Genomic DNA, 25044 nt, shown 5'->3' on the forward strand with positions numbered 1-25044 from the left:
TGTTCACACTATGTTGTTCAAAATGCTGCCTTTTTGTGGCAGAACTTTGGTCAAAAACTCAGCTTTGCAGTGCAAAACCCAAATGGCAAAAACAATTGACATGTTGCTTCTTTGAAAAGCTGAGTTTTTGACCAAAGTTCTGCCACAAAAAGGCAGCATTTTGAACAACATAGTGTGAACAAGAAACCCAAATTCCCATAGACTTTGCTTGAATAGAAGAACACATCCATTTTGGCATTAAACAGCGCAGAAGAAAAAGCAGGAAAAAAGCAGGTAAAAAGCAACGTGCGCACATACCCTTACACCATATTTAGGAAAGTAAAACCTCTTGGAACCAAACGTTGTTTAAACCCTCATAAAAGCCATGCAACCACAACTGTATTCTCCATGCCACTTACAGGAAAACATATGACGTAATCCTTCAGGAAATATTCTCCACCGTAAAACACAAAGAACAGGCCGGAGCAGTCACCATAGAGGACCACAAGTCCTAAATCTAGATCACATATCAAATAAATGGCTTTATTGATTGCTGACCCCAGCAAGTTATCATCTGAAACATTACATAACAGCCATTAAAATCCATCTGGGAAGAAGCCAGAGGCTTCAGAGAGAAAGCCGCACTCTGCACGGACCCTTCGATCTGGAGAGAGATTACTTGGCATTTTTACATCTATATACCTTAAAGGGAACCTGTCACCAGTTTTTTGCCCTATAAGTTGCGGCCACCACCAGTAGGCTCTTATATACAGCAGTCTAACATGCTGTATATAAGAGCCCAGACCACTGTGTAGAATGTAAAAATCACTTTATAATACTCACCTAAACCGGTTGCTGCGGTGGATGTGGGTCAAATGGGCGTCTTCGTCCTCCGGTGCCTCCTTTTTCGTCCATCTTTATCCTCCATCTTCTGAAGCCGTGGTGCATGACGCGTCCGACGTATTACACACTCGCCGGCATTCAGGTCCTGAGCAGGGCAGATCAAAGTATTGTAGTGTGCATGCGCGGGACCGGCGAGTGTGTGTATGACGTAGGATGCGCCATGCACACAGGCTTCAGAAGGAGGACGAAAATGACCGAAAGAGGCGGCGCCGACACTGGAGGACGAATACCCCATTTGATCCACATCCACTGCAGCAACCGGTTTAGCTGAGTATTTTAAAGTGGGTTTTTTTATGTTCTACACAGCGGTCTGGGCTCTCATATACAGCATTATAACATGCTGTATAGAAGAGCCCACTGGTGGTGGCCACAGCTTATAGGTCCCAAAACTGGTGACAAGTTCCCTTTAAAGTGTTTGCGGTATAATAGGATAAACAGGTACTTACTAAATTGTACTACTGTATTACTATGTGTAATATTTAAAGAGGTTGTATTTCCCCCACATCTGCTTCATTAAAACTAGTGCTACATGGCGACTTTGGCTGCGGAAACTGTGATACGACTTATGCTCACTTGGTGCCGCTGCTACATCGCAACACTATAGAAGTGATGTGACATTGTGATACCTGCACTACAGCAAAAAAAAAAAAAAAATCCAACATGGTCTGATGGTTTTTGCAACTTGCTTGTTGCAGTAGTGTAGGGGGTTACAATGGCAGTCTATTCACTTTTGCAAAGTGGCGATGTAGCAGCGGCACCGAGCAATCTTTGGTAGCACGACACCTGCCGTGCTATGAATTGGACCTAGGGGAAAAAAAATGGTAGCCCTGATACAAGGATTGCGTTTCCACAGCAAAGCTACAAAACATAAGTCTGAGATCACCAAGTACAACACGGCGTAAACGTCTCTGCAACTGGCCTCTGGAGCAGTGGGCGACGTTATCTGGAGTGACTAATCACATTGCACAATGTGGTAATCTGGCTGAAAATCCTGGGTTTGGCAGATGACAGGAGGCTTTGTGCTCAAATACCTGTATATGGTGCCACCTGGAAACTCCGGGGCAGGAGGAGTAATCGTTTAGTAACTTCAGATGCCCTGTATCCAAAGAAAGATCCCCCAGTGCGGACCCCATCTATAAGGCATAGTAGACTACATGCAGACTATGTGGATCTGTTCAAAAGGTGTTAAATGCTAACTAGACGCAGTGGAGATTGGGACTGTACAGCGAGGGTTAACTTGCCACCATGCCAGCACCACATGTGTCACATAGGAAATATGGTCTTTGCATCAAGCAACACAAGGAGAACATTTTTTTTCCCCCAATGTATGTGGATCCTCTATGGTCAGACAGGTGCACGGCTTTACCTACATTTGTCATAGTAAGCAAAATGCAGATTTCACTATCCAAACACAATAAAATAACTGCATTTGCAGGCTGTCTTCTGCCTTTCACATAAACATTGCGCAACACAACATTTTTGCAATTCACACGTATCATTGTTATTACTGGGATTATACATAATTGTGTCATTTACCCCCTTGGGACAGTTATGCAAAAGGTGCCCTTCTCTACATGAATACACATAGAAAATAAAAATAAAATACACTATGCAGAAACGGCTTGTTAAAAAGTTACTTTTTTATCATCTTTGGCCAGCATGGAAAGTTATGAAACTTTGCAAATCACATTATTAGGGGATTTGTATTAATTCTTGTAAAAAACAAACAAAGCATGCTTCTCTCTGATCACTGCAATCAGAATGCACTTCTGTGGAGTACTGATGATGGCAGTGAAGAGTCGGCACTGCTGATCAGAACAAACCTCTCCAGCAGCTTAGGCCGGCTGCAGATGGGAGTATGAGTAATTGAGTTACAGCCACAAAACCTGGATGACATTTATCCTTTTCATCTGCGCTTTTGTTAACGGCCGTGCAATATCCGTGTGATCAGTTTTCATATATCTGAACTAAAAACTGTAAACAAATACAGTTTCCTCGTTTTATAATAGAAATGTATCCATAAAAATCAGATGTCACTCAGATGTTCTGTGTGGGTCCTGATCATTTTTTTTTTAATTTTTAAAAACACCCAAAAGGTTTGAATAGTTAAAGGGAACCTGTCTCCAGATTTGGCAACTAACCTGCAGCCACCAGTGCGCTCTTATATACAGCATTCCAGAATACTGTATACAGGAGCCCAGGCCGATCTGAAGAACGTAAAATACACTTATACTCACCTGGGAGTGATCCGGTCCGATGGGTGTCTGATGGATGTCGCTGCTCTCTAGTCCGGCGCCTTCTCCCTGCTGCAATTCCAGTCCTCCTTCTACACAGCCCAGTATGGATGACATGTTTTACGTCATGCACACAGGCCGGCAATCAGCATTGTGGTCCTGCGCGGGAGCACTTTGCTCTGTCACAAGTGAGGAAAGGTCAATGACTGCCTGCACAAGCGCATCACAATACATTCATCTGCCCTCCGCAGGGCACATCAAGGGCGCCTGGGCAGGACCAAAATGCCGGCTTGTGTGGATGGCGTAGGATAAGTCACCCAAACAGGCCTGCGAAGAAGACAGCAATCACCGGAGAGAGGAGGTGCCAGACCGGAAATCACCAAAACCCATCGGACAAGACCGCCCCCTAGGTGAGTATAATAAAAGTGATTTTTTACGCTATGCAGAGCGGCCTGGCTCTTATATACAGTATTCTAGAATGCTGTACATAAGAGCTCACTGGTGGTGGCCGGAGCTGCAAATCTGGTGACAGGTTCCTTTAAGTCTCATTTGTGACTTGGAAGAAAGTAGTGCGTACTGCGATATCTCTCACAGACAGTTTGGCGGAGAGAAAAACGGATGATCTGAACAGTAACATAACATGGGTCAGTGTGCTGTCCAATTACAAAATTCGCCCAGTACATGTCCGATTTACAAACTTGTCTGTATGAGGCTTTATCCTTAAGAGTTATTGAGACACTGGCTCTGACCCTTTCACTGCCAACAGCTGTACTCGAAAAAAGTATATTCTGATCGCAATAAAATTGAAGGCAGGCAAGTAGCGGCGGCTTAAAAGCAACTAGCATGTAATCTACAGGAATGAAGACAAATCCCCTAATAAAAGTGATTTACAAAGTTTCATAACGTTAACATGCTGGACGAATTATTAAAAAAAATAAATGAAAGTTTAGCCATCAAGTACAGATAGGCCAGTTGAGGACAGAGCCTTATTGGGGCTTTTTAGAACCATTTTCATTATTTTTTTTCAAAGGTACCGAAGGAAAAAACACAAAAAGGTAAAATGAACAAGACCAAAAGAGATCTGGTTTAGAAAATCAATTTTTAAAATCACCACATTGGGGAATCTGGTTCTCTTTTCAGGGTCCTCATTCAATTGCCAAGTAAGTAGTAAAAGACTGTCTCTGACCCTGGAGTAGTCAAAGGAGGGTTGGATCCAGCATAAAAAAATCCATAGTTAAAAATTCAGCTTTATTGAAAATATATACAGATAGCTGACTAAGGACTGCTTTTAAATTCATCGTCCGAAACGCGTAAGGTGTTTCATGCACTTTGCCCCATCCCTCTGCCAAAAATATATACACTATCTGTATATATTTTCAATAAAGCTGAATTTTTAACTATGGATTTTTTGATGCTGGATCCAACCCTCCTTTGACTACGATTGACTGCAGCTTGGCCTTCTGATAGATCACGAGCACGCCTAGTCCTGTTGCACAGAGCTATATGGTAAGCTGGAGTTTTTCTTTTCTTTTTTCTGACCCTGGAGTGCCTGACAAGCCTGTCCGTCACAACAATGGAGTAATGTGCTATTTTCCCTGTTGATAAATTGAACCTTGCTGATGATTTCCATCTATTATCACGGATACATGGAAATAGGAAGCATACTGAACACACTACAGATTGTGGGGATTTGCCACAGATTTTAGGATGAAATCAACAGTAAAAATGCAAGGCATAAATTGACATTTAGCATCCTCACCACAGGTCAATGTCTGCAGGCATTCCATACAGATTAGTTACCAGCGCGTGCATCATCCCTGATGAAATCTCACTCACATTGCTTTATAATAGCACAGGCTACAAGGCTATACACCCGGAGGACGGATCGCTCGGTCAGTCATCTATGACTTTCCCAACTCCTTCCATTGCATTTTCAACATGACAAATAGGGTTATACGGTGACTTTGGCTGCAGCAGCCATCATGCCACCGAAGGTGGCTTGGAGCAGCAGTTATAAATGTGGTACTACAGAAGTGAATGTGGTCACATTGTGACTCCTACACTACTGCAACAAGTAGCAAAAAAAAAAAAAAAAAAAAAGACGGGGTTTCTTTGTGACTTGCTTGCTGAGATACTGAAGACGTTGAGACCCCATTCACTTTCTAGATCGCTGTGGATGTAGCAGGGGCACTGAGCACACTCAGGTCGCATCTAAAAGTTGCCGTGTACCACTAGCCTTACATTGTGCTGCTGGGTGTAAGAATATAGAAAAATTGCTAATGGAGCATAGGGGAAATTATACAAAAGCTGTGCCAATAAGTATACATTTATAAGTGTGGCTGACATACCCCAATGCAACTTTGTATACAAATAGTCTCATCCATTTAAATGGCTTGGCCAGGAAATTAAAATTGGTCAGTAAAGAATCAGTCACCAGGTTTTTCCTGTGTAATTTGAAAGCACCATTATGTAGTGGGAGTTTTTCTCTAGGTTTTAGGCCTATGATTGAGATATTGACACGTGGTCTGTGTTTTAAGCCTAAGCCACATGGCATGAAAATCGGAGCAAGTGGAATACGATTAAACATTGCATTACACTCGGACCAATATTAGCCTATGTGCCAGCACACAAGCGATTATTTTCTAGGCCCCAATCGGACCGAGAAAACAGTCACAGAATGCTGCGGGTGCAATGCGATCTTGGTTTCTCTCGTACCCATTCAAGTCTTTGGGGCGAGAGAAACATCGCACTGCACTCTTATGACACCGGTGTACCGCAAGTGAAGAGCGAGAATGGCAACAGCCAGCTACAGAGGAGAGAGGGAGATAAATCCCTCCCACCCCTCTGCAGCGCCGGCCACCGCCCTCCTCAGCACTGGTCCACCCCTCCTCAGTGCCGGCCCGCCCCCCGCAGCTGAGGTTCGATTGCACGATCAGACCTAAGTCGCAGTGACCCTCTGCTCCCGCTGTGATGCCAGCGTGAGCCAAGTGTCATGCGAGGATTGTATTAGTCCCAGTGTGGCCCCGGCCTTAGAGATACTCTGGGTTTTGGTACACATATACTGATAAAATAAACCAATGTGCAAATAAAGCCTTAAGGCTATGTGCACACTAGGCCGTTTTACCCGTGTTTATCCTTTAAGGCCATTATAGAACCCTGCTGTCCTTTAAAAGTGAAGGAGGAAACTAGGTGTATAAACTTGCTTCCAGTCTTTAGCGCATGCAGCTGTCCTTCAACCTGAAGACACTGACTTTTCCAGAAAGTGCCCACGCACAAACTAGCTCTATCCATTACGACATATTTACCAGATTGCTGTAAGTAAAAGTTCCCTTTAGGTGGATGTGTATCCATTAGGAACTGCATCAAGTCTCTAAGGCCACGCGCACAGGTTAGTATTTGGTCAGTATTTTCCCTCAGTATTTGGAGCCAAAACCAGGAGTGGGACAATCAGAGGAAAAGTATAATAATAGGCACATGGGCTCCACTTCTGCACTGTATACCAATTACTGGTTTGGCTTTCAAATACTGAGGTAAAAAACTCACCAAATACTCCATGTGTGCATGTGGCCCAATACATACTTGTTAGTCAAATTGCTCCCATGGCCATAAGCCTCTACTGTCAAAAGAGCAAGCTCATGATGGTCCACATAACAGCTCACCCCCGTCTCTCTGAACACACTATCACCTTACCTTCCTTTCCATTGCCGGCCTCCTGGTTCTTGTAGTTCGCCGGTACAGGATATGTATCGGGTAACCATCGCGACCGATGCCGGAGCTTTCGCTGCCAGCGCGCTGACGTCAAAGACAGGAGCCACTTGCCTCTGATTGGCAGACTGCAAGAGCGGGTGAGAGCGCGGTTAAAGTACGGAAGCGGTAGTGTGTGCGGTGAGTGTTTGCTTGTACACCAAAGCTTGGTCGTAAGCTGAGTTACAAATTTACAGCAAGCTTTGCTCGTATCGCGAAATGCTCGCACACCAAGTTACTCGTAAACCGAGGTTTCACTGTATATTCTGAAATGGATACATTCCTCAAAGGAAAAATACACTACCAGAATTGCTGGGTTTTTTTCGCTGAAAAGATAATACCCAAAAAACAAGCTGTCACAAAGCTCCAGTGGCCGGAAAATAAGAAAGAGCAAAACTTTGTTTTTATCAATTAAATATATCTATATAAAATCAGAAAATCTGTGTGGTAGCCAGTTGAATACAAAGACAGTTTTCCCCTGATTTGAGAGAAGTTTGCACGGTCCGTCTAACACCAGACTAAAAATACTGTGAACGTTAAAGGCAATGTGCCCACGCCGCATCTTTCCTTGACCACAAAGATGCACGTTTTTGGTCCCAAAAAGCACGTTTTGGCACCCTCTTCATGCATTTTTTTGCCGCGTGTTACTGCGTTTTTAACGCGTTTTTGCCTAGTGCGTTTTTTAAGTCAAATGTTGACTGGAAGGGATCAAAAACGCTGGAAAAAAAAAAAAACGCAGAAAGGATTGACATGCTCCATTTTTGTCATCACCACAAAAACTCAGCCAAAAAAAAAAAAAAAAAAACCAAACTGCAACACGCAAACAAGAAAAATGAAATCTCAGACTTTGATGGGGGAAGGAAATGCATGCAAAAATACGCAGCGTGGGCACAAGGCCTTAAACTCAAAATCCCCCCTTCACGAGATTTGGAACCTCAAATTTTAGCTCTATAGAAATAAAGGAGACAATGGATGCCTGTGTGTTGAATACAGAACAGTTTTTGTCCGAAGAGTCTTAAGGAATTAAAGTGACAAAGCCCAAAGAGTCCCTCTTAAAGGGGCAGCAACCATATAGTCGCTAAGGTGGAGCAACCTGATAACTCGCTCTAAAGTCTGTAACTATAGCAACAGCTGTGAACACAAGTAACTGGGGCCTAGCGAGTATTGTCTCACAGTAAGATCATTCAGGTTGCCTACAGACACTGCAAAAGTAACTGGGGTCTCATGAGAATTTCCTTAGAGTACGATCCATTCAGGTTGCCTATAGCCGCTGCAAAAGTAACTGGGGCCTCATTTATGAAGACTGCTTCACAGTAAGATTGTTCTGGTTGCTAATAGGAACCAGAGTGCAGCTTTCAGCATTTTAATGCTGAGGTAAAGTACAAGCTGAGCTCTGATTGGTTGCTATGGAGAACTCAAACAGTCTGACTGTGAGGCAGTTTACATAACGTAGATTTGAGATCCAAAAAAAACGACCATCTGTTGGTACACCTAATCCAAAAGCAAGAGTGCAGAACCGTCTCACACAGCTGATACAAGTGAACGACGTGAGTCCTGGCTTGAAAGGAAACGCGAGAGTACATTTTAATATTTATTTAATATTTACTAAAAATTTGTTCAAAAAGTAGTTGTTCACCTCACAAAAAAAAAAGTTGAAAAAGCTAATTTTAAAATGCTGAAGGTGTCAATTTCAGGGTAAAACTGAAAATGTAACCTTAGGAAGCATAACCAACTAATTAACATTTTCCGAGAGAGAAGCCGTGAGTACGTTGCCAATAAATTTATTTTTAATATTATATAAAAATACATTTGTTATTGCCAGAATTGTACTGAAGGGCTATTTTTACTGCACAATGAAGGTCATAAAAATGGAATTAAAATAATAATGGCAGGTGTGTGTGTGTCTGTGTTCACAGCCTTTAGGAATTTTCTTTTGTTGAACCCAATTCATTATTCTATTTGCACTTTTTCTAAGGTCCCTTATGTGCTCGACTTGTTTGGTGTTTGGTGCTTGTTTCCCACTTGTGGCCGCGAGTTTATCAATTCCATGCTTTCGCTTAATTCAACAATTTCGATTTAAAAAGTCGTAAAAATTTGGTGAAATTTCACTCCTGTCTGCAACTGGTGTATTTTTTGTGTGCGCCACAGATTTTGAGACTTATTCGTGGCAAAAGTCGCAAAAGGTATTCAAGGCAGAAAATTCCATTTTCTGACTTTGTACCAAATTCATGAATCAGGTGGGCCATTTTGATGAATTTGGCCCTGAAAAATGCAACTAATACCAGAAAACAAAAAAAGAAAAGTGACTAAGAAAAAGGCAAAAACCATAGATGATTAATGGGGCCCATAATGTAATCTGCAGTTAAAGAGAATCTGTCAGGTCCAATATGTACCCAGAACCACAAGCAGTTCTGGGTGCATATTGCCAATACCTGCCGAACTGTCCCAGCATCTAGCAGCATAGATAAAGAGATCTTTAGAAGAAGTTTCATATTTCTAAAGATCCTTTATGAAATGCTAATGAGAGCAGGGACTAGTTGAAAGGGTTCCAAGTCCTGGCGCTCATTAGCATATCATACAGGATCTTTAGAAATACTTTTTCTATAGATCTCTTCATCTATGCTAGTGTATACAGGGACGGGTAGGCAGGGATTAGCAATATGCATCCAGAACTGCTCGTGGTGCTGGGTAAATATTGGACCTGACAGGTTCCTTTTAGATTGAATTAAAACATAATTAGTTAGCGAGTGTAAAGTGGCCAGTTTTTGCTTTTATTTTTATTTACACTGCTCCCCTAAGAATTTTTTTGTAATCTGCCACATGGTCACCGAAATATATATATGGTTTTCATTTAGTACTAATCTATACAATCTTCATGCAGGGGGCATGGCTCGCAGGATTCCGTGGGGGCGTATCTATATGCTACTCAGCATTATTCTCAGTGAGCAGCACCCCTTTGTGAAGATTATAAAAACATTAGTACTAAATAAAAAGGGCCCATTTCGCAGGTACCATATGGCAGATTTAAAATAAATAAATAAAATAAATAAACAGAACAAGGTATTTTCCAGGGAATAACAGGAATAACCTAAGAGCAAAGTCTGTCTGCTTTTGATCTCGTGACAGGTCCTCTTTGAATCATGGCTGGCAAGCTTCCTGCAAGCATGGATACAGAGAGAAAAAGTTCTATACTGTTTCTGCGCTGCAAGCACTTTGATTGGCAGCCTACTCTGCACAGCACGCTGTCAATCAATGTGTCGGGGGAGGGATTACAGCATGCTATGGTGAGTGGTAACTGTTCCCAGCACCATCATAACTGCAAGGCTACAGGGAGAATATTACTTCATTTTCCCCCTATAGCTGCGGCTCCAATAAGCCTGCCAGACAAAATTTAAACTTAAGTTTACCTGCAAATTACCACTATATCTGAGGCCAAACAGCATATTCTTTGGAAGTGACATTATTCCTTTAAAAAAGGTTTTATAAATTCTGGATGGTGCTTTCCTCATCTCTACTGCTATAAACCCTCTAGTAACTCGCTGACATACCAACGTGACAAAAGAGAACATTATTTCATGCCAGTATCCCATATAATTAAATATTATAGGATAATGCACAATAAACACTATCATAACTGCTGGAGTAAATGTGGCCGTGCTATCCAAGACAATCGGCTTTCATTTTCTCGGCTCTTCTGGAAAAATGAAGTATGGGCTGTGATTGCTTGTTTACAAGATGACGTTATATCCTCTAGCCAAAAGGAAAAGTAGCTGTATATAATGAATAAGGACAGGACAAGGAGGAGATAAAGAAAACTAAACGCAGGTTATAGAGATGGCTACAGACCAAACCGGACACGTCTGCATTACAAATCCCCAACAGAACACAGTAAAAATGTTAGAATAGGTTTTTACAAATCTTCATTGACATGAAGGAAACAGCAAATTCTGTGTATATTACATTTTCACTACATAAGGCCTCTTTCACACATCAGTTTTTTTTCCATCAATCACAATCAGTTTTGTGACTGATAAGACGGATGCCTGTATAAAAACGGATCCGTTGTACCAGCCTTAGAGCCTTGCAATGTGATTGTGTACATACTGGGCATGCTCAGTAGAAAATGACGGAATCCTGCACCATAGACAACAGTTATACCTCTTGACGGATTGCGACAGAATCCTGCACATTGCATTTTTTCGATGTTTGGACAAACGTTACATTGCGCGTTGCTTCCAGCGGTCAGTCATTCCACGACTGATCAGTCATGCAACACAAGGCTATCAATTGCAATCCGTCGTTAATACAATTCTATGGGGGAAAACGGAATCCTGTAAATTATTTTGCAGGATTCAGTTTTTTCTCAAAGCGACAAATTTGGACTGAGGGAAATAGACGGAAATGTGAAAGTAGCCTAACAGCAGCAAAATGCAGATTGTTACATACAAGTATATCCACAGTAGTAAATTGCCATGTCATTAGCTGCCAACTGTACCGCTAACTCACTCCGATCCACATCGTCCCTCCACAACGTCCTCAAATTCCTTTAAATAAGTCTGCTGTATACACAGCTAATCCCTAATAGATTAATCTGTATCATGCAACAAGACTCCTATAGAGACTCAAAATTGGCTTAAAAGGAATCCATGGGACCAGATGGACACCAACATATAAAGAGCAGAGGGGACTTTGTAGTTAATGCTTACTGTGTAAGCTAGAGCGATTGCCAACAAATTAAAAGGGTTATTCCCATCTCCAAGATCTTACCCCAATATGTAGTAGGTGTAATAATGATAATATTAGCAAATACGAGGGGCTGCTGATAAGTCTTTGGCTTTGTGATCTTTTTATTGTTTCAATGGTAATGAATGTTACATCACATGAAAGCCTTATGTGTCTAATATATATGTTTTCAAAATTGTGTTTGTTGCTTATGGCAACAGTGTTCTACGCACGCAGGAAAATAAAATGGCGGAGTCTAATGCGATATTCACAGCAACAGAGCACAAGAGTGATACAATTCTTGTTTTCGCAAGGAGATTCCACAAAGAATATTCATCGTTATATGTCGCAGACATTGGGGGATCAATGCCCTTCATATTCCACAGTTAAGAACTGGGTTGCCAAATTTAAAACGAGCCACTTCAGCACCAATGATGAGAAACGTCCTGGAAGACCAAGAGTGGTTGTTCCGGAGATCGTCGGTGTGCACAACCTACTACTGGAGAATCGACAAATTTCAGCTAAAGCAATAGCAGACATCATAGGGATTTCCCATGAATGTGTTTGTGTCATTATCCATGAATATTTGGACATGAAAAAGCTATCTGCAAAGTGGGTCACCAAATGATTGACAACAGATTAGAGAAGCATGAGAGTGAAAACTTCCCGGTCCATTTGTCAGCGCTTCCGGACTGATAACTTCCAGGATCACTGGTCACTATGGATGAGACCTGGATTTATTTGTTTGACCTCGAAAACTAATGGAGGCAGTGTTTCTCCTCGTCCAAAGAAGTTCAGGGTGCAAAAATCAGCCACTAAGGTAATGGCATCTGTGTTCTGGAATAAAGAAGGCGTGCTGCTAGTGGACTACCTTCAAAAGGGTTCCATCACCAATGCAAGGTATTACATTGACCTTCTGGACCAATTAAAGGCAGCGCTGAAGGTCAAAAGGTGTGGCAAGCTATCCAAAGGAATCTTGTTCCTGCAAGACAACGCCTCCGCTCACACTGCACAAGCGACAACAGCAAAACTGGCAGAGCTGGGCTTGCAGCTGGTTGACCACCCACCTTATTCACCAGATCTAGCCCCCTCCATCTATCATCTGTTTCCAAACCTGAAAAAAACACCTCAAGGGTACTAAATTTCCCACCATTTCTGATGCCACGGCTGCTACGGATGCCTAGTTTGAGCCACAATAGAAATCCTTCTTTTTGCTAAGCTTACAGAACTTGGAATACCGATGTAAGAAGTGTTTTGACATGAGTGGAAAGTATGTGGAATAAATGTAAAGTTTCATCATCCTATCTCGTTTCTTTCTCGGTAAAGCCAAAGACTTATCAGCAGCCCCTCGTACCTCCAATTAGAAATATAGTAAATCAGAAGACCTATAGGAATTGCAGACCTTCGGTATCTATGGTTATGACCACGCATATAGTCACAGTTACTAGTGGTCATAATCATGGATACCTACCTAAGGTCTTACAATGGCCTGCACATAAGGTAAGTGACATAGTGAATCATAAGAACTATACTATATTTCTAATTGGAGGTATTTGCTAATAATATTATGATACTACATATTGCAATAGGATTATGGAGATGGGAATACCCCTTTAAGCCTTCCATGGGTGGATGTCATATGAATCTGACAAACCCTCCACAAAGATGATCTCATAATCAGCTGCTAACTAGTGATTAGCGGGCACTACCATGCTCAGGTGCTCTGTACTCTTAATAAGCAGGATACTGGGAAGGGCTCGACTCATGTACCGAGTGTAAATGGTGAACTCAAGCATTTCCCGGAGGATCTTCTGGAAAAATGCTCAAGTCCCCCCCCAAAGTACTTCTATTATTCTCTGTATACTAATCGAGCCTGTTGGAGCATCTAACTGCTGGTTATGAGTACCAAACACCAAAGCATGGCAGTGCTCGCTCATCACTACTGCTAACTTGTACCAGTAAATCTAGGTCTCCTTTGTACATCCAAGTCTTGGCCCATGTCCTGCAGAGTGATCCAGAGCATTTACACAGAGATTGGAGGAGAACAGAAGTGCAAATGCAGAATACAGATAAGTTTATGACTGGGGAATTCGTTCAGTTACACCATTACCATTTTATTTCACATTGGTATAAAATAGCCGGCATGATAATCAATATGCATTACGTGATCGGATTTCTTTTCTTAGCCAGGGTTCACTAATTAACGGTTAAAGGGCATGTCTCTCCACAACAAGGTTTGTCTATATGTCCTATCACTTTATTATTATGCCTGCCCTTCCACTAGAATCCAGAACGGAGACTGCTTTGTAGGACTTACCACAACCAACTCTAGTCATTAGTGATGAGTGAGCACTACCATGTTCGTGTGCTCTGTACTCATAACGATCAAGTAGGATGCCTAGACAGGATCAACTCATGTACAGAGTATTATAAAAGTCCATGGGAAACGCGAGCATTGACTTCCATTATACTTGGTACATGAGTCGGTCATATCTGAGCCTCTGACTGCTGGTTACAAGTAGGGTAGTGCTTTAATAGTCAACAATTCAGCAGAATGGGCATAACAGGATTAACAGATTGCTAACAATTTGAGGAGTGTGATACATATGATCAGCTGAACACTGGGAAACACAGTTCCCACTAATGGCGCAGTAATTGTGAAGCAAGCATTCCTGATTATCGTCTCGTCTTAGCAATCAGGCAATCACCCAACAAATAAGAAAAACGCTCATTTGTCGGATGGGATGATTTTTAAAACACTTAAGGGGTTTACCCACTAACAAAGTCCATTTTAATCAATTTAAACAATGTAGGCATTATATAAAATGTCCCAGTGCTGAGATAATCTTATATATGTGCCTCTGCTATGTACTGTGTAATGGCCGTGTCTGACCACATCTCCTGGGCAGAGAAGTTAAAAAAAAAAAACAAACAAACCACAATAGTATAAAGATGTTATAGCATGGATCTGTTATGCATTCGTTTCTGGGGAGGGTTTTTCTCGCACCCTTACACTTGATGAGCTAAGTCTCGACCAATTTCTGTGACCATACAGCATGCTGCGATTTTTCCTATGGCTGACTAAAGCTGATTATAAGGAAAAAAAAAAAAAAAAAAAAAAAAAAACAAAACACTATTACTCTGCAGATTAATAGCATTCTGAAGCTGCCCGACGCCCACACAGTGCCGCTACTACAGTGATCGGCTTTGAGTCATAGGGGTAAAGCTGATGCAGTTTCAGTCTCCGCTCAGTGTACGGCTGTAACTGCGTGCCCAGTACTGATCGAAAGCCACCTCAGTTTTAGGCCCGGCTGTCAGTGCCAGGGGTGCAGTTACAGCCGCCGCTCACTATACACTGAGCAGAGACTGAAGCCACGCTGGTGCCAACCTTATAACTAATTTTTCTGGTTAGAGTGGCAACGCGGTGGCTCAGTGGTGAGTACTGTTGCTTTGCAGCACTGGGTCCTGGGTTCAGCATGGTGGCTCAGTAATTAGCACTGTTGCTTTGCAGCACTTCGTCATGGGTTTGCGGTGGCTCAGTGGTTAGCATTATTGCTTTGCAGCGCTGGGTCCTGGGTTCAGCGCAATGGCTCACTGGTTAGCATTGTGGCTTTGCAGCACTGGGTTCAGCACGGAGGCTCAGTGGTTAGCACTGTTGCTTTACAGTGCTGGGTCCTGGGTTCAGCACAGTGGTTCAGTGGTTAGCATTGTTGCTTTGTAGCTGGGTCCGGAGTTTGTCTCTCACCAAGAGCAAATCTGCAAGGAGTTTGTATGTTCTCCCCCCGGTTGTGACATAGTATAGTGTCTGTGGATTTATTGGCACTATATAAATGAATAAAAATTAAACCATAATTTTGGAGATTCCAAACTTGACATTTTTTAACTGTACTAGCTATAAAAGACAGAACTTTAGGTCACCACTTTCAGAGAACTTATTTTTTCCCCCTCTTATTTACCATGGCTGGACTTGTGCGAGGCCTTGTTTTCTGCTTGCGGAGGTATAGTCCCTAGTGGTACCATTTTGTGGTACCTAGAACATTTTCTTCCCATTGTATTGCATATTTTGTGTGGTTACAGTATGCGCTACAATATTTACCGTTTGGGTGAAACAGTTACAGATTAGATTGGATGGATGCGGACATACCATTTACATTTATTTTTTTAAACTCTTCACTGTATTTGTTATTACTACAAAGTAAAAGAATGAGTGTATAGTAAAAGTCACATTTGCTTGTTGCTTGGCTTCACAGAACCACCAAGATGGCGGTGATGAGGGCAGCCCATTGACACCATCCAAATCGCTGCAGAGGGAAGGAGGGGTATGTTGATGTTTAACCCCTTCACCTCCGGGCAATCTTCCGTTTTTCCCTCTCCTTTTTCCAAAAGCCATAACTTTATTTTTACATTAATATAGCCATATAAAGGCTTGTTTTTTGCAGGGCGATTTGTACTTTTGAATGACACCATACATTCTTCCCTATATTGTACTGGAAAACAGGAAACAATTCCAACTGTATTGAAATTGCAATTTCAATGTTCACTATATGGTAAAACTGACCTGGCATTATGATTCCCCAGGTCAGTATGAGTTCGTAGATACCAAAAAATACATTATTTTACTTTGATCCAAGTGGAAAAAATAAATAAATAAATAAATAAAATATACGGTAATATACAGCACTTTTGTCGCCATTTTTCGAGACCCATAACGTTTAATTTTTCAGGATCTGGGGCTCAGCGACCGCTTATATTTGGAGTCCTGAGCTGGTGTATTTAATTATATCCTATTTGGGTAGATGCACTGTTTGGATTGCCTGTTATTGCATTTTGTGGTGACCAAAAAAAAAAAATATAAATAAAAAACCCAAAACTGCTAATTCTGGCATTTTATTTTATTTTCTCGCTTCGTCCTTTACTGATTAGATTAATTGATTTTATATTTTAATAGATCAGGCGTTTCTGAATGCGCCGATACCAAATATGTTTTATTTTCAATGGGGCAAATAAAGGGTGATTTGAGCTTATGTTTTGGTTGTTTGTTTTTTTTTTTTCCATATTTTTAAAAACTGTTACATTTAATATCGATTTTACTGCACAGGAAGCGAGTCGTGACAGCGACAGAGGTCATCATCTGACCTCACGCTGTCATGGCAACTTATTGGCACCCCATGATCCCCACCGATGGTGGAGAACTGAGCAATACCCACCAAAGTACGTTAAATCGCGTTGTCAAGAGTTTGACAGCGTGATCTCAGAGGATAACAGGCGTGGGTGGATTGGAGATCCACCAACGCCTGTCTGCTGATCAGATAAGTGGGGGGAATAATGCGGTTCGCCGAGCGAGCCTGCATTAAATTGACAAACACTGTCAAGGACGTATATATATATATATACGTCCTTGGTTGTGAAGGGGTTAACTACCATGGTCAGTGATTGACAGCAGCATATGAGTGCCTAAACAAGCGTGATCAGCGCTAGCTCCAATTGCTTCTCTTAAAACGCTAGTGCCAGCTATATAACTAAGCCAGTTTCAGCCATATATGATGCAGGAGTAAACTCCATACACCCATACTCTACTTGTGACAATATATCACAGGTCGTTAAAAGGTTAAACAGCAAGTAGTAATTACTGCTTAAGATCACAAACCTCAGTGCACAGCCCTCCCACCCCCAAAAAAAAAAAAAAACTCACGTGAGTGCGAGGTTTACAAGCTACTCAGCCCCGTATAGAAACCTATTCGGAAATATTTTCAAAGACGCAGTAAAGTTGATTTTTCTAGTAGATTTACTGGCTTTGGCTACAGGGTTAAATCATAGACAGTTGGTGTTGCAGGCTGTTACAATAATGTATGCCAAATTAATATAAAATAAATAGAAGCACATAATGTGGACCTCAGCGCATAGAGACAGAGAGGTGTACCAACAAAACTGCATTGGATAAAGGGCACACCATGCACCCGCTTTATAAAGCATGTCAAATATTACGCTATATATTTGACCCATACTATGGCTAGTTGTACCATTTTTTGCCTTTTTTCCCCCTAATCTTTAAATCTGCAATTATGATTCCAGAAATATGGACCTTTATATTTAAGGAGCCGAATCATTTTATGGTATTTATCAAGTAGGCATTGCTCACAGGGTAATAATGCAGAGCTAAAGACGCCCCCAGGGAATCCTGGGCACCATGCCCCCTTTTGTAAAGGCCAAGGCAGCGGGTATATAATTACAGCCAACAGGTCACTTTGACCTGGCGACAGGTCCTCCTTAAAGGGAACCTGTCACCAGATGTTCATAATACTTACCTAACGGTCAGTGCGGAGCAGACTGGTCGGATGGGCGTCTCCGTTCTCCGGGACCTGCGCCTCCTCTTTCGGCCATCTTTGTCCTCCTTCTTCTAAAGCTAGTGTGGACGACGCGTTCTACGTCTTCTACACTAGCCGACATTGAGGTCACGCGCAGGCACACTACAATACTTTGATCTGCTCTACTCAGGGCAGATGAAAGTGCGCCTGCGCAGGATCTCAATGTCAGCATGTGTGTATGACGTAGAAAGCGTCCTCCACACTAGCTTCAGAAGAAAGAAGGCAAAAATGGTCGAAAGAGGAGACGCAGGACCAGGAGAACGGAGACACCCATCCGACCAGTCTGCTCTGCACCGACCGTTAGGTATTATGAACATCCGGTGACAGGTTCCCTTTAAGAAAATTCCAATTCCTAAATCCAAAACATATGAAGTTTTAAAGATGATCTACCACCTCTCCTCATGTCTAAGTATATGTCTAAGTATATGCCTATTCGTACTGTTAGAAACGTCATTTCCCATGGAATAACAAAGCTGGATTACGCTCTCATAACTGGCATGCCATCCCTCTGTTATTCCTATGCATGAATAAATTGACAAGTAGGTGTTACATTACCACTTTTTGATGGGGTGAATACCGATATGGTCTGACACTGGCAGTTCTGATTGGACATTGCCTGTGTGCAGGGACAGCCCACCAGCCTGTTACGCCTAGTTGTCAATTTATTCATCGATTTCTAGTAGAAGCAAATGGCACAATGCAGACTTCTATGAAAAGATGAATATGGATTGTTATTTCATGAGGAACAGAAGTATCCACTAAAAGCACTTCCAGGACAGCAGACAGATCCTCTACAAGGAAAGGGGAAGAGGGGGTCTAAAGGGCTCAGATCGTTGGCACTTGTCACCATTACAATCACAACGCCAAACCAAACATGGATGGATTATAGTTACATTAATGGACAACTTGTGCATTAACTAATTTTGTTAATAAATTCAGATTTGTATGGCTTTCCTCCTCAATATACAATACAGGTAAACAAACGGTTGAAAACTTGTGCCATATATAAACGTGCCCTAGTTCTCCAAAACAGTGCCAGGCTGACCAAGCACTGGGTATGTATTACCAACAGAGCACCTTGATGAATGAATACGACAAGGTATCAGAGGGAAGCCAAAGCCCATTCAGCCTCAGAACTGATGCAGGGTCCTCGTGTTAGGACCCCCCCAAAAAAAAAAACAAAAAAAAAAAACAAACAACTTACCAATAAGTCGCCATGGTTGGTCATTTACAAAACTAACTGCATGAGGTAAAAAAATTATTCTACTTCCTTGTGACTCTTCAGGGGAAACAAACCAGGTATAAACCACAGCAATTCCAACATGGCAGGCCAGCAATGATCACTGCCAAAGTGCACCGACATCCACCTATGGGGCAAGAAAGGTTAGGCCTTCACACAACTCCCCAGTCAGCAGGCATAGCGGCTACTATAGGGCCCAACACAGCTCAACCATGACAGGGTGCGCTATGCACATCAGAAGAGAGGTGAAAAATTGGATGTGGTCCCCACGCTTAGTATGAAGTTACCCCTGCATCATCTCTTCAGTTTATTTCTGTGCTAGGATGTCATTGAAGTACTAGAACCTCAAAGCTTCTATGGACATCAAATCTTTTTTTCTGGTGATGTCATAGTTACCCTCATCCTGGCAGGGGCGGTGGGTTATGGTTATATGCACTCTGCCCAAGTGGGCTGGACACACGCCGACGACGGGTGGGGATGGCGCACAGTGCCCAAGCGGATCACACCGATGACGGGGGTGGTGGCGCACTCAGCCAATGTGGGCTGGACACACACCGACAACGACGGGGGCGCACTCTACCCAAGTGGGCTGGACACACGCTCCTGACGGGGGGTGACGACACGCCAATCACAAGGGGAGCACTCTGCCCAAGTGGGCTGGACACACTCAGACGACGGGTGGGGATGGCGCACACTGCCCAAGTGGATCACACACCGGTGACGGGGGTGGTGGCGTACTCAGCCCATGTGGGCTGGACACACCGACGACAACGGGGGCGCACTCTACCCAAGTGGGCTGGACACACGCCCCTGACGGGGGGATGACGACATGCCAATCACAAGGGGAGCACTCTGCCCAAGTGGGCATTCTTGTTCTGAAACAAGTCATGGTGGAACAGGGCTGCACCACAAGTTTCGGCATTTGGGCCCCATTGTGAGTTATGTTCGGCGGACACATAGCTCCCCAACTGTACTGGCCACTTCTGGTATTGGGCTGGTCAGGTGGAATGGTTGGCCACCAGCTATTTAATGCATGCCCATCTGCTAGGATACAAAGCCAGCCCCTTGCCAGGACCACAAATGCCACATCTCGCAGTCTCACACCATCTGAACAATAACAGTGTACAGAAGTGTCCACAAAGATGTCATTTAGCCAGAGGCAATCCTTCGTGTCGCAGCGCCATTCCGGATAACCCTTGCCTTATGGCCAGCACTCATCCCACTGTGGAAGAGGCAGGAAATCCAAACCCACACGTGTAAATATCATGCAGGGCTCCTTCCTGCAGGTGGAACTGCCTGTGTAACGAGTGATCAAGGGTCAGGACTTCATGTCTGCTTCTTGTGACCTTGCTCAGATGACTATCTCCCACAGGGCTGCTCCGCCGCCTACAGGAGTGTGTGGAAGCAGGGCACTACACAAGGCACAGTGGAGGAAGTGCTATCCCCAGTCGGTTAGCCATTAGCAGTCATTACGAGCAGCACTTACCCAGCAGCAGCAGCTTGAGCTCCCTCCGAGCATCCCTCTTATCCCTGCGGAGCTGTCGCTCGATCTCAGCGTTAATCCTCTGGGACTCCTTCTCCTCCGCAGACAGGCAGCACCCCGCCATCGTCAGGAGCTCACAGCAATCCCTGCAGCGTCCGCTGGAAGTTTAGCTCTGCCTGTGCTCCTGCAAAAGTTCAACAAGAGGAGGGAGGGGAAGCGAACAAAGCCAATGAATCCCTTGTTTCTTCCTTCCTTGCCCTGGGGAAGTTTGCCGTCTCACAGCAGCGGCTCCCTAGCAGGGCTCCCTCCTGCAGGCATGTGTGAGGTGGGAGCCGCGGGGTGCAGGGGAGCTAATGGCAGCTACAAGGAGCAGATGGCCAGGAGCCCACAAACAGAAAGACACGGAGGTGGGGGAGTCAGTCAGCGCATACCCACTCCAAGCCTTCTTTTCCTGGAGTAAAGGAGAGGCGGAGAAAAAGGGCGGCACTCTCCTCAGGCTGCCTCCTCCTACCCCCACACCGAGCAGGGCGGCCTGTCCTGTCAGTGTCTGCTGCCCGCAAACATGTCCTCTGCCAGAGCTGCAGAGCCCCATATTACCCCTCACTCAGTGTATGACCCACCATACCCAGGACTGTCAGAAAGTATTCCTGACAAAACCCGCCATGACCCCAATTCAATCATCTTTTGTGGGGGGTTTCTGTCACTTTTCATTTGTGTCTTGTGGTATTTGTTGGCTCTTTTTGCTTGAAATTCTTAAAAATGGCGACCATAAGGCCAATTCATCATGTTTGGGGTAGTCACTTTTATAAGACCCTTTTGCTTTCTTTTTAGTTATTGGTCTCTTCATATTCATTGACGCTTTTTGCACCAAATTTTACAAAATGGCGCTGTTCATGAATTTTACTCCAACGAAAAACTTTGTTTCTAGCCGTATTTGCAACCATTTAGAGCACATTTTACAAAATGGCGCCAAAACTGCCCAAAAAGTTCCGACAAAAGTAAAATTACCAAGGATAGAAGCACATTCGCAATTAATTTACACACTTTGAAAAGTTGCACATAAGGAATCAGGTAAAAACAGCTAAAAAAACAAAATGGCGAGCTAAAACAAAAACATACAATATAAAATAGCGCACAGGGAAAGATTAATATTGCGCAAACAAAAAAGGCGCAAAATACTTAAAAAATGAATCTGGACCATATTTATCGTTTCATCTGCACCTTATTTTCTGTCTATTGTGTATACGTTCGTCATTTTTGGCAGGATTTCCAAATGTTTTTGCCAAATTCATCTTTTGCAAAGTTTTGCAAAGTCCTCAGATTGCTCACAAAGTTACCAAAAGACAAAGAAAAGTGATATTCGAAAAAAAACCTCATGTTCGTTTTTGAAATGTTTTGCAACTTTTTAGTGCATTTCACGTATTCGCAAAATGGTGCAAATTTTACTGGTCCACATAAAATCACCTCAAGGGGGAGCCGGTGCACATTTTGTGATTTTTAAAAGATTCTCAATTCATGAATCAGGTGGAAACATATTAGAAGCCCCAAAACTCATAATGACGAACATAAACAATTGATGTAGGCAAACGCATATAAAATAGACTTTAAAAAACAAAGAAATAATAAGAATAAAATATAAAGGAGAAAAATACCGAAAAAAAAAGATAAAAAAGGGTGCAAATGCAATAATGAATTCTGCCTTTATGAGGCATCGCTCCGAAGATTCCATTGAAAGTAGTGGTGTATTAACCCTTTGCAACATTTCCACTTCTGAAACTAGCCTTTTTCAAGCTCAAAAACATGACCCCCAAACCTCCTATTTCTACATTTGTTACAGGATTACCTCATACTTAACATAAGGGTACGGTTCCACTTGCAATAAAACATGAGACTGCATTCGCACCAGTGCAAAACTACGGGGTAATGTCCATCTGCGATTGATTTCTCATGCCATAGCGGCATCCGGAATGAATCGCAGCATGCTGCATTTGGCAGTGATTCTCGGCTCACATACCCCCATACAAGTCTGTGGGAGCGTGTGAAACATCGCACTGCACTCGCATGTCATCGGACCAGAGTGGGATGTATGCAGAGACAGGCCGGGGAGTAGAGGGAGAAAGTGCTCCCTCCCTCATCTCCACAGCTGTGATACGATCGCAAGATCGCATCAGAGTCGCATAATCCTCGGCTGAGGGTCATTAGCATATCGCTTCCCATGCTCTCGCATCGGAAGCCATACACAAGTGGACCCTAAATGACATAATGATAAGCAGTGATTTATACTATACAAAAAGTATCATGGAGATTCATTTGGTACAGAGCTACAATTACGTAGTGTACTCATACTGTGATTAATATTCTATAGTCTATATTCTGTCCTTACCTATTGTACCATCACCCATTCCCTATATACTGCCCTCGCAGGCAGGGTCCTCTCTCCTCCTGTACCTGTCTGTTATGTACTGTTAATGATTGTTGTACGTATACCCTCTTTCACTGTAAAGCGCCATGGAATAAATGGCACTATAATAATAAATAATAATAATATAGTGATAAAGCCATCCTATATTTCATAATTAATTCATGAGTGTGTGCACCACCGGTGTAATGCCCTGGTGCTATGTTTACTATCGGTAATTAACTCAAATGCAATCTCAAAGGAAGTTGAGTTTTCCAACAACATTCACAGGGTGTTGTGTGGTGGCCAATGTTGTGGTGGTTTTGTGTCAGTGTGGCCTGGAGTAATGGGGACTCAGCCTTGCAGCATATGGGTGCTGTGAGGCATCAGGTGACCTGCCGTGCTGGTACACTGTCACTGCGCCACACCATTTTAGGGACCCACTCAGAGGTTCGCTGTGACGTGGCAGTGGCTTCATACAGTCTGGTCAGAATGTTAAACCAAGAACCTCATGTTCAGGTATTTAAATTTTATGCTGATTATTTTTGGATGTGCGGTTCATGTCTAATTCTCCAGTTATGTCTAATGTAAGCTCACTATATGCACCCAATAGGAGACCTGTCAAACTAAACATCACATGCCTCTCATTTTTGAAGATGCCTTGAAATAGTATGTGCTTTGTAATCTTAGTTTCTTGGCATTTGATCACTTTGTACATTCCTTGTAAAGACCCCCATAAAATTTACACTGACAATGGAACAACCTACCAGGACTGACTGACAGTCAAATCTGCATGGGGGACTCTTCCCCGACAGATAATGTTGAGGAAAGAAAGCTTTGATGCATCTGATTTCCATTGGCCAATCCTTTACTCTATGACAAATAAGCTGCTGTCTGAGGAGTCAGGCAGTGGGTCTCTCACAGATAACAGAGCAGTACACTGGAACTCTTGGCCACCTAAAGTCGGGAAAGGTATGTGTTGGCTGAATGATCAGCTGTCTGTTGTGAGTGATGGGGCTTTATAGGTATGCTGAAATCATAAGGTCAACAGGGCCTCTTATCTGCACGGTATACTCACTTATTATCGGCTCCCATTAAAATCTCTCTCTCTCTCAGTAGTAGCCAAGTGTAAGCAATTAATCAGCTGAATCAAATTGGAGCATCATGCTGGAGCATCCTCTTTATGTCACTCCATATTTATTCCCCTTGAGGTTATTTCAAATAGGTACTTGGAACATGATAGAATTCTTGTGGGAGGAGATGACTATCTTCTTGTCTTCCTAATACAAACTATCACCAGACCCAAAGATCTGGCATTTCAGTATACTCGACATAGAAACTTGGCAACACCATACCAGAGATGAACCTGTCACCTACTTAAATGTTATTTACCTGTAGGTATAATAGTAAGCTGCATGCAAATATCGTTTTAAGCACATTTGGCAGAGTAACTGGATCAGCATCTACACGGAGAAAATATAATTGTATTCTCCCTGCATCTGCTCGCTCGGAACATTATTACTGTCATCAGTCTTATCTCATGAGGATTAACCAAGACACCAGTAAAGAATTAAACCACGGATAATGATGTAATGAATAACTGTAAAAGTCCGGATCCGCGCGGTTTCAAAGATGCCCGGGTGCCGGATCTGGGATTCCGGGTGCACGATCCGAATCCGGCACTGGGGAAAATAATTGAAAAATAAAGAAAAACAGACATAAAACAGCGTTTCATACTTACCGAGACTCAGTGTGATGGCAGCACATTGCTTCTGGGTCGCGCATTCACTTCCTGTACTGTGCATCATATACACACAGCTTTCCATGTTTTCCCCGCCCACCGGTTGGCCTCTCGTCTATGATTGGTTTGCAGGCAGACGCGCCCCCAGCCTGTGACAGTATCTGCCTGCAGTACAGTCACCGCGGCTCAATCATTGTCTGCATAGCCGACGGTCGTGCTCTATGGCCGCTGGCTG

At 43.0% G+C, this 25044-nt stretch overlaps 1 protein-coding gene across 1 annotated transcript in view; it reads right to left on the reverse strand.

Moving 5' to 3' along the window:
• Positions 1–21118, reverse strand: part of LOC142245459 (guanine nucleotide-binding protein subunit alpha-14) — a 214851-nt gene extending 193733 nt beyond the window's left edge. The window contains exon 1 of the mRNA XM_075318184.1: positions 20674–21118. Within this exon, the coding sequence (XP_075174299.1) occupies positions 20674–20794 (121 nt within the window). The 5' untranslated portion in view covers positions 20795–21118. The remainder of the gene's footprint in view (positions 1–20673) is intronic.
• Positions 21119–25044: the final 3926 nt, after the last annotated feature.

The sequence above is a fragment of the Anomaloglossus baeobatrachus genome, chromosome 1 (genome assembly GCF_048569485.1).
Source record: "Anomaloglossus baeobatrachus isolate aAnoBae1 chromosome 1, aAnoBae1.hap1, whole genome shotgun sequence".
Taxonomy (NCBI): Eukaryota; Metazoa; Chordata; class Amphibia; order Anura; family Aromobatidae; genus Anomaloglossus; species Anomaloglossus baeobatrachus.